This window comes from Magnolia sinica, chromosome 17 (assembly GCF_029962835.1).
Source record: "Magnolia sinica isolate HGM2019 chromosome 17, MsV1, whole genome shotgun sequence".
Taxonomy (NCBI): domain Eukaryota; kingdom Viridiplantae; phylum Streptophyta; class Magnoliopsida; order Magnoliales; family Magnoliaceae; genus Magnolia; species Magnolia sinica.
In genome coordinates this window covers 23,026,573-23,037,832 of record NC_080589.1, presented here as the reverse complement: position 1 = coordinate 23,037,832, position 11,260 = coordinate 23,026,573, and the positions used below count along the sequence as shown (strand labels likewise).

At 42.2% G+C, this 11,260-nt stretch overlaps 1 protein-coding gene across 2 annotated transcripts; it reads left to right on the top strand.

The window, feature by feature from the left end:
• Positions 1-5,415: 5,415 nt before the first annotated feature.
• Positions 5,416-10,805, top strand: LOC131230913 (protein VAPYRIN-LIKE-like). Of its 2 annotated transcripts, none has more exons than XM_058226937.1 (2): positions 5,416-6,847; positions 10,657-10,805. In XM_058226937.1, the coding sequence occupies exons 1-2, from the start codon at positions 5,530-5,532 to the stop codon at positions 10,719-10,721; spliced, it is 1,383 nt and encodes a 460-aa protein (XP_058082920.1). In that variant the 5' UTR covers positions 5,416-5,529; the 3' UTR covers positions 10,722-10,805. The 2 variants fall into 2 exon arrangements, with proteins under 2 accessions (XP_058082920.1, XP_058082919.1); XM_058226936.1 differs by lacking the exon at positions 10,657-10,805 and adding an exon at positions 9,874-10,605.
• Positions 10,806-11,260: the final 455 nt, after the last annotated feature.

Here is an 11,260-nt window from a genome sequence, read left to right as displayed (position 1 = left end):
TTTCACGCATTTCTGATTTTGCGACTGAGAATTTAACGTTTAAAATTGATGCTAGAGAAAGTCTATTTGAAATTGATCGCCATCTGATTTTAGGTCTAATAGACATACCTGTTAATGACAAGGGTATTCCTATTCATACTCTAGTTGAGAAACCCTCAGAATCAGAAAAATGCATGCTCACTAGAGATTTATGTAATATGGATGTACAATGGACTCATAAAGGGAATGTTCTCCCCTTAAAGTACTTGTTACCCAGATACAGGGTTCTCCACAGAATCTTTATTTTAAATCTGTATCCACGTTCTGGTAATAAAACAGAACTGACTTCCTTTATGGTTCGAGTTTTGTATTCTGTCATCTCTAGTACTAAAGTTTGTCTTCCTTCGTTAATATGTCATTCCATCATTCAGTTTCGTCTCCATCCAGGTCACAGTGATATTCCATTTGCCTATCTTATGACCGTGTTAGCTTCTCACATGCTAGTTGTTATGCCTGTTGGAGAGGCTCCTATCCATCATCTTATTTTTAACAATTCAAATATTAACAAGATGAAATTGGAATTGGCTCCTAGCCAAGTGGATGTTGGTGGTGGTGGAGCTGAAGTAGGGAATGCAGATGTGGCTGGTGATCTTCCTCCTGATGATATTAATATGGATGACATTTTTGATGAAATTGAATCAGACTCTACAAATGATCCTGACTATGAGCCATTCGATTTTGATGCTCGTCTTCGTGCACTTGAGGAGAAGGTAGAGAACATGAATGTTGCCTATGATTTACAATTTAAATATATGCGCGAGTATCTCAAGCACTTAAATAAGGGCCTTCATCAACTTGATTCTACCATACCTACTCCTTCTTCAGGATCTGATTAGGTGTTTTCATCCTGTGGTCTGTAATAACTCTTATACTACTTTGGTTTCTTTCAATGTGCTAGACTTACTTTGGATTATACTGGTTTATGATATGTGCACTTTAAATTTACTTTTATATCTTTTACCTATTTAACTCCTTTATTATTCTCTTATTGGTCTTCTTCTTCCATTTATTCTTTGCTTCCTCTGTCATATTATGACAAAAGGGAGGAGTATATTAAAGTTGGATTGAATACTTATGGATATGGATTGAGGGGGAGTAGAGTAGCATATTTTTTTTATATATGTGTGCTACTCAAGGGGAGTAAGTAAGGGAAGTTTGAATTTGTGCTAGTTAATAATAACTGGTGCATGATTCTTTAACCATGCTGTAATTAGTTCTCTTATGTGATTCTTTATTGAGTATGTTGTGCTTCTCTTATTTTGATTGGAGTGTGTTTTGTCACAAATTTGACAAAGGGGGAGGTTGTAAGTGCTGGTTTCCTTCTCCTTTAGTTGTCAAATTTTGTGGTGCCAAAAACACAATCTGTGTCTTGTGTAGCATGTTGATTTATATGTTTAAGACACTGCATCACAGTACTTCAAGTAAAGAACGATGATGTACTTCAAGAAATGCAAGGTCAAGTATTTTGTCCACTTTTATATGCTTCAATGTTCAGAGTTTTTAAAGCTACATCGAAAAGACGAGTGCTTGTTCAAGACTCAAGATAATGTTCAACTCAAGATCAAGTACAACTCAAGAACGACAAATCCATGCTTTAAAAGATCTCAAGTTCAAGCAAAATCATGTAGAGATCTCAAAGCTTCATAATCTTCAAAGGTCAACCATCATCTGAAGAAATGAAGATTCAATGTCCATACTTCACATTTAAGGAATGAATGACCTTAGATTGACCTTAGGGTAGATCATTTTGTATACATAAAGTCAATTGAATCATTTTATAAGTGTTTGGTCTATTCTAAGACTAGTCCTGGACCTTGTTCGACTAGTCCTAGAACTGCCTCGACCAGTCCAAGAAATTCCAAGACCAGTCCTAAGTTTGTTGCAAATTTTTAGAATTTTGTCGTTAAGCTACGACCAGTCCTGGACTCTGTTCGACTGGTCGTGTAAACAGCGCACGACTCGTCCTATGACCAGTTCAAGATCTACGACTTAAACTACAGCGAACAAACCTGGTGCCTCACGACCAGTCGTGGAGGTGTCACGACCGGTCGTGCAAGGCCTACGACCAGTCGTAGAACAGTTTTATCCGATCGCACTCAAAATTTCAGAATGCAGTTCATCCTACGACCAGTCGTAGTGTCCACAGAACTAGTCGTAGATGCGATTTCTGCAACTATAAACAGAGCACTAATTTCAAAGTTTGCGATCAAATTCAAGTAAAATCAAAGCATCACTCTGAGAGATAAGTTTGTGTTCTTTTTAAGCTACATTGTGCATATTTAATATTCTCTTTTGTTAGCTTTTTTTATTTGATTTTGTTTCTGCATTCCAATCTAATTTGAAAGAGGAATTGGGATATTCCACTTCTTAGAATCAAAATCAAATAGTGCTAGCCCAACTTGATTTAATTTAAAATCAATTAGAACTTAGAACTATTTCAAAGTGAGTATTGGACATTGAACTTTTATATTCGAACTTCTACTACGATTGGTTCTTTCGGGCTGCTACAAAAGGAAAAATTCAAGTATTTTATATTATTGTAAATTTCCTTCTATTAGTTTTATTTGAGAATAAGCCAGAAAAATCTCATTGTGTTGATTATCTGAGGAAAGCCAAAAAACTCAGAGGTTGGGCTGTTGAATTGTGCAAGCCCATTTGAAAGACACAATTGTGAAGGTTTTAGGTGAACCTGAGAAACCTATTTTCATAGTGAACGCTAATATCCCCTGTGTGAGGATATTAGGAGTGGAGTAGCAAGTTGTGTGGCTGTTGTTTAACAGTTGGTGAACACACAGGCGAACCACTATAATTCTTTATGTCTTGTGATTTGAATGTTTGTTTAATTTCTATTTCTTTTATCATTCAAATTTGTGGGATGTATGTGTGGATGTGAATGTTATAATATTTACATTTCAAGCTTTGTTGGGAATGTTGTAATAGTTTAGAATTTATTTCTTACTATTTTCTTTATTTCCTTTCAGTTTGAGTTTTTGATATTCAAATTATTCTAGTAAGGTTGTCCTTTCATAAACCCTTGGTTTTTATGGTGCAGGGTTGTCCTTAGAATAACATTGGTATCAATCTCTCTATTTGAAGTTGCTTTACATTTTCGTATTGTGATTTGTTTAAAAGAGTTATCTTTACTTTATTCATTTATATTCCGCTGTTAAAGTTTTACTTTAGCATAGTCTTATTCACCCCACCCCATACAGGATGTATTGGTAGGCCTTTTTAGATTTAGATATACTTCATTTTTAGATCAAATCCAAAAATGATATGAAAAAATAGATAGTCCCCATGGATCAAACAAATACATGATGGTGAGCTCATGGAGCACCGACCACTAGCCCCCTAAGCTAGTGGCAACGGCACTAACCAAACCGCGTCCGTGTATCGCTAGGTCCTGGTGGGGCCAGTACCCAATCAGCGTCCATAACACATACATCATTGTGGGGCCCACAGCACCGACCACGGTACTGGAGGGGTCACTACGGAATCCGAGTCCATTACGCGTTGGCGAAGTACACCATTTTGATGGACCTTATAAATTATGGATTTAAAAAATGATCACATCTAGAGGAACTTTCACATCCGTCCATTTCTTTCCCATCAACATGCCTCACGTGCGAGAACATCAGATCCGTGAAATAGGTGTTGATGCACCGTGATAATAACTTGGTAGAAAACTAAATCTGATCCACTTATTAGGTGGGCCATTCAAGTGCACTAAGTCATACCGGTTGTCCATTGATTACGCTCGATCCTGCCTCGTGGATGGATTTTCTTCATTTTCGATCCATCTCATTATCATGGTTTGGCCTGTACATTTAACCGGTCGGATATCCTCGTACCTGCACGTTGGCATGAAAGGAACCGTTGTATGATATTTTTCAAATAAAGTGGTTGTTGGTTTTGTTTTTTCTTTTAATCTAGACCATCCTGTGCTGGTCGTGGTTTGTCCATGTCTCAAAATTTCCTGATAGGAAAAATACTATCTTTTGAAACTATGGCCTGCGGATGTACGGTTTTGAAACAATGGTCTATATTCAAATGGAGAATAGAACTGTAGTGCCTCGTGCTGAACAGGTAGCAACAGAGAATGTTGCACGACCATCCGGGCCATTCATCAGAGAGAGAAACTCTGATTGTTTTGGCCTCCCAAAGAAGACTGGTCCACTCATCATGTAGGCCACAGCTATATGAAAAAAAAAAAACGAACGGCTAAAAATGAATATTCTACTGTCCAAACTAACTTACACGATAGCTATCCTTCCTTGATTTTTTTTTTATTTAGATCATGTTCACGTTCTCCCTACCTGATGAATCTCCTGGATCCATCACACGTGTTCCAGTTAGCACATGCACGAAGCCCCATCTCCATCTAACGCGAGCGAGTCCGCTGAGAATACCAAACTAGAGGCTAGAGCGGAAGCGGATTGCCTGCAACCCCGGGCACAGAGATATTGCTGTGCCCGGGGATGTGTGGGTCCCGTAGAGATGTTCGTAACAAATCCACTCCGTCAATCTGTTTTGAAAGACCACGATAGGATAGAAGTATAAAAGTCAGAAAGATCCACAAAAAATTTGGCCTATACTGCACGAAACAGTAGGGATTGAAAACCTGGGGGCGAGAGAAGTTTCGTGTCAGTACGATGTTGTGCCTACAATTTATCTCAGTGGTAGTAACCCTATGAACGGTTTGGATGGCGTATAAGAATCATGGTCAGCTACAGGAAGGTTTCAACGGTGGACGCTTCCGTTCCCACTGTTTTATTTGGTATGGCCCACCTAAATTTTATATCTGTCTGATTTTTTTACTCCTGTCCTATTGTGGCCTTTCAAAACATATGGACAGTGTGGATTTGTCAAGGACATCCATGTGGGCCCCACACAGCCCCGCGCACAGGAATATCTCTGTGCCGGGCGTCACTGGCAGTCCGCTCGGCACCAGAGCATCTAGGCGGCGAAAGAGACAGACACTACCATGTTGCTAGTCCCTCACGCGTGTGAAACCGTGATCGTCTCTACACATTCACACGTGTAAATATATAATACTTGTGCCAGATCTGAGATACAAATAATGCAATGATTACATCCAATCTCCTAAAATCGGGCTATTTCACAGATCATGTGGGCCAAAGCATTACAAAACAAACGAACGGATAACCAAAAAACTGCTCTTAACCGTCGGCCCGCCTAAGAAGTGAAAATAATATTTTTATAAAATTATTTCCAACCAGACGTAAATCTCAGATCTCTCACACGTATCCCTTAACTGCACGTGTGAACGAGCGTGGATAGTAGATCTCCACACGCGCGTAGAGTCAGTAAACATTACGTCAAAGTCACCATCCCAGCTCCACAAGAAAACCACCATCTCCTTCCCAACCCCCAAAACGGGGCAGCAGCACGCCTCTCCTCCCAAAAACCATGAAAACCCCCACTCCATCATAAACCCCATCTCAACCGTCCATTCCCAAATTCATTCCGATGGACCGCCTAATCACCGTTGATACCAAGGACCTCCAGCTCTCCTTCACCCCAAACAAGCCCTCCACATCACAGACCTTCACAATCACCAACCTCATGCACACCATGTCAGTTGCGGTGTCCCTCAGTACCACCGATTCCACCCTCTTCTCGTTCAAACCTCCTCTCCCTCTTACCGTACTCCCGCCTCTCTCTTCCCTCTCTTACTCCCTCCTCTCTCTCTCCTCTCCTGCCGCTTCTCTCTCCTCCCACACGCTCTCCATCCGCTCCTCCATGCTCCCAACGGGCAAAGCTCAGCCGTCCGATCTTCGCCGTCTCTTCTCCAGCCCCGGACGCCACATCTTCAAAGACGCCTCCTTACCGATCGCGTTCGTCGGCCCTCACGTCGTTGATTTCCTCCTCCGATCTCCACGGACCGTCCCAACGGACTTTCTCCTCTCCAAGGCCGTCTCCGGATGCTCCGGACCGCAGATCTCCGCGCTCGTACGCGACGCGGCCCGCGTCGGGAATCCGGATTTCGTGTCGACGCTGATCGACGCTGGCGGGGATGTGAATTGTAAGGGATCGGATGGGGCGTCGGCGATCTCGGTCGCGGTGGCTTCCGGGCATGTTGGGGTTGTTCGGGTTCTGGTCGGGAATGGCGTGGAATTCGATACGGCTGTCGATCGGTTCTGGCACGACGCGGCTGCAGCGAATCGGGTGGATCTGATGGAGGCATTGTTGGAGTGTTGTGGAATTGATTCGGTGGATTCGAGCGGCCGAGCCGCGGTCCATGTTGCTGCTGGTCGTGGCCATGTCGAGGCGCTGAGGTTCTGTGTTTCGGCCGGCGGTGACCCATGCCGTGTGGATTTGAATGGCTGGACCCCACTGCATTGCGCCTCGGAGGAGGGGCGTCTGGAGGCAGTTGAATTCCTTCTGGAGCATGCCCCCTTCACAAAGTATGCCGTGACGAAGGATGGGAAGACACCGTTCTCGCTAGCTGTAGACGGCGGGCATTTCCATCTGCTCGATGTACTTCGCCTGGACGACGTCTTGCAGAGGGCCGCGGGCATGGATGATGTTCATGGCCTGAAGAGCTGCCTCTCACAGGGCGCAAAGGTGAATGTGCGGGATCAGAATGGTTGGACCCCACTACACCGGGCTGCGTTCAAGGGTCGGATCGAGAGTGTGAAGCTCTTGATTAGTCATGGGGCGCAGGTCGATCTCGTGGATGATGCAGGGTACACCCCACTCCATTGCGCAGTCGAGGCTGGGCACGCCCAAGTGGCGCTTTATCTGATCACCAATGGGGCCCGTGTGAATCCGAAGAGCATGAAAGGTGCGTGCTCTCTCAACCTCCCCTGTTTAACGAATAATCCAGCTGCTATTGTTCCTTTATGCGGAGAGAAGGAACAGATTTGAGCTGCATATTTGTCGAATTTTCTGGCTGTTATGTGTATATAATCCATGTAGTTCGGTGTACTATTACCGGCATTGCTTGGTAGGCGAGAGAGAGAACGAGAGAGAACTTGTTTTAGTTCCGCTCGCAACCAAATTGTACATTGAAATTGCCCCTTTTGGGTTGAATCTTCAGTTATATTAATGAGTATGTACTTCTTTACCAACCATGAAATGAACGGAGATTTTGCATTGATGTTTGTTGGTTATTTGAGGTTGTGTTTGGTTGCACCCACTATCATGATATTTTGCACCAAATTAGAATGATTATAATCATGAAGTTGTTAGGATATCAACAGATGAGTCGTCTCTAGAATGATTCTAAAGATAAATGTCTTGAAATTTCTTGATATTTGGTGCAACCAAACGCACCCTTATTCTTTCGATTAGTTCTTGTATCACTGGTATATTCTCTTGGGCTTGTTGGTTGTTCTTCAATATATATTTCAACTTCATCATTTGTGAGCATTGCAGACCCTTCTTTGTTCTCAAAGGGGTGTTGTTGTGAGCGCTGTTTCATTTTTCTACTCAGTTACAAATATAAAATTGTATTAATTCATGAAAGTGTTGGGACCTGTGACATTGAATGCTAATCACCTATTTGGGTGTTTGCTCAAATCCATGAATTGTTCGTTATGGAGGTTTCCATACATGCGGGAACGAATGCATTTGATCATACACAGAACATGGACAGCATGCCTTACTTTTTTATGATGATGATGATGATGACAATAGCCTGACTTTATTGCTCTTCCCCGCATTTCTGCATCAATTCGTAAATGGAATTGTCGCTAGGAGTCAAAAACCACCCCATTTATTAGCTAGGAGTTAAAACCACCCCATTTATCGATTTGGCGTGCCCCAACTCATGTCTAGGAAACTGAATCTCCAAACACGTCCTAAGCTTTGGCAGAAACTTCATAGTGCAAAATTTTGATGGACACATTCACAGATGAGGAAGATGCATCACTCTCAGACTTCTATCCCATTATGTTATTTGCCAAAAAAGAAGAAGAAGAAGAAACTATTTGACTTGGAATTTGTATCGAATAGTTGTATTTCAAACATGCAAGGGAATTGCCATTGAATCTGCTGTAGGATAGCAAGATGCCCTTTCTATTGATGGCTTAGACATTTATCCATGACAATGAGCCATGTAAGGCCTTAGTTTTGACTTTGGAGTGTGGATTGGAGTTTCTATCCTTTGGTTAGAAAAGATGTTCTACTTGATGAAAGTCGGATTGTGTGTCCCTCCTACCATTCCTTCGGGAAATTGTATCACTTGGTTTTTTCCTCCTACAAAACACCCACTGCTTGTGGATAGTCACTGACCCTCAAATTTTCTCCTACAAAACATCCACTGTTTGTATATAGTCGCTGACCATCAATGATAATTATCTCATCAATTCAAACAAGAATTGTATGAGTGCATCCAATGGCCTCTTTACCTTGAACATATGACTCACATCCGATTCTATATTCTCCCTATTACATTGAGAATAGGGGTTCTTCAAAATTCTAGTTGCTTAAATGGTTTCTCTAACCGTAGTTGATTTAGATGCCCGCCATTTTTTCTGTGTAATTTCACCCATAATAAAACATTTCTTCGCAATCTCACGCTTCTGCTTTATGAGTTTCATTCCTTTCAAGATTGTCATGTACGTTACTTGGACATGTGGCACATGCACGCGAAGTGTCCAAGTGTCCAAGCATGACAAGCTCCAAAAATATTTACTTTTGTAGCAAATTAATAAAATTTAAAAAGAATACTCATACAGTTCCATCAAAATCGATTACTGAAAGTCTACATTAACAAAATAATCAAGTAATAGAACATAAAAAATCGTTCAATAATTCATTTGAAGAAATCATAGCTTGGATGAGCATTACATTGGAATTGCTCTCTTAGAAAATTTCATAAAACCCTATCAAAAGAAGAAAGCAGTAGGGACTACAAGACGTTATTCATTCCTACGAAGGCCATGATCTAACAGTAAAAAGTCACAAAGTGAAACAAAAGCCTGGATCTTGAGACCCTATCATCAGTTTCTTTTACACCAAGAGAGTAGAGGTAAGCATTTGAGAAATCTTCTGCCAAACAGAAAATCTACATAAGAGGCTGAATACATCAATGCAAAACAAGCACGCAGCCTTTACATCCATTCTCAGCACCTTGATCCATGTGGTTTTAGCTCTCTCTCTCCCTCCCTCCCTCCCTCTCTCTCTCCCTCCCTCCCTCTCTCTCTCTCTCACTACTAACCAGTGCAGTTCTTGGTCTCCATTGCACATGGCCAAACCATCCAAGTCTACTTTCCCTCAGCTAGATAGCAAGGAATTTTATGGACATTGCACATCTAGATACCTCACTAAAAACTATTCCCTCCCTCTCTCTCTCCCTCCCTCCCTCTCTCCCTCTCTCTCTCTCTCTCTCTCTCTCACTACTAACCAGTGCAGTTCTTGGTCTCCATTGCACATGGCCAAACCATCCAAGTCTACTTTCCCTCAGCTAGATAGCAAGGAATTTTATGGACATTGCACGTCTAGATACCTCACTAAAAACTATCCAAGACATGCCACTTCTCAATGACATCACTGTGCTTTGCTTACAAGATTTATAGTGTTGTGTCAAGCATAGAAACATACAAGCATCCACAAGTTTCTAGGCAACTGTAACGGTATATACACCCTCACTCGACTCTGCAAGTCCATACTGCACAAGTTCTATAGATGAGAAAAAGGTATAGCTCCGTGCCTTCCATCTACTAATGTCATTGGGCTGCATTTGGATCAGACCATGGGAAAACAGTTTAGGAATTTTTTGGGTTTCTAAGAATTTTGAAAAGTCATTGACTGATACTGATGTTTACACTCAAGAGCCACAGATCAACTGACTTCGCCCTTGCATAGGTGGACCGATCAGCACCCTCGTGGGTTGCTTTTGCCCAAGTGTGCCTACTCTGAGTGTTGCCCATTAACGGTTAGATTTTATCTGGGGCCACTCACTTGGTGTATATGGGTTTCGGTTTTCTACAGAAGGCAGAGAAGGTCATAGGTAACTTCAGCTCGAACCCTTGACCTCACTATTGGAATGCAGGCTATCTTCCATTGAGCTACATGCTCGAACCCAGTAGAGAAGGTTGTTCAGCAACCCCATGCACTCTCTTACATGCCACTTGCCAACCTGGCTGGTCCATGGGACACCTGAGGTTCATGAGGTGGACCCCACCATGTAGATGAACGTAGAGAAATAAGCAGGTCCACTCACAAGGTCACCCATTCGATGGACCAGATGACTTTAGAGAACTTGCCAACCTCATCTTTTGACAAGCCAGTTGACAAGGAATGTCTGGTCTGCCATGGAGCTAGCAAACCTTGATCCTTCGAAGCATACAAATATATATATATATATACAGACGGGAATTTAGTCACTTTGGGAGGAAAGAAATAACCGTTGCTTCATGAATCAGATGGGTCCGGTCTCGGTTTGTTTCAACAGTGCTAGGCAATTAGTTCAGTGGTGGGCTATCTCTGTAAATATTGTAGATTCTAATTTATTTTATTTTTTTTTTCCAGTTTTCTGGTCTTCTCTGTATTTTTGTGTAAATAGCTTCTCAAATGAATACATGATGGCCTTCCCAATAATAATAATAATAATATCACGTAGGCCCTTTATTTCTTTTCTTTTTACAGGCAGGCCAGGATCCCTGATCTCTCCAGGGGTGTTAATGAGGCTGGTGCACCCAATGGGTACCTGAGCCTGGCCCGACAAGTAGGTAGAGCTGGTCACGGGACGACTCGACTAGTCCAACTCGTTCAGATCCGACTCAATCTGAACTGAGTGGGTGAGTCGATCCGAATCGAGTTGACTTCCTCCAATCTAAATTCAATCTGAGTCGAGTTCGAGTCACCCAGTAACTTGACTTTATCCAAAATCCAACTTGTTATGGACTCGACTCAATCCGAAACTCAACTCATACATATATTTTAAAAAAAAAAAACAAAAAACAAAAAATAATTCAGATATGACATTTCAGATTTGAGATGCTGTGTAGCTGATGGAGAGACTGCAATTCTGGCAAGTGATTCTCGGTTTTGAGTTCTGATTTCAGCCCATGGATACCCGCTGCACCCGATCCAACTTGGTACTTGTGACCGGGTCGGACTCGGTTTGGATTACCAGACCCAAACTTGGATCGGGTTAGGCATGCTAGACTTGGTACTGAGTTGGGTCAAGTTTGAATCAGGCCTATTTCAAAAGTGGATTGAGCCGGTCAGCTCTAACTCGGTCCAACTC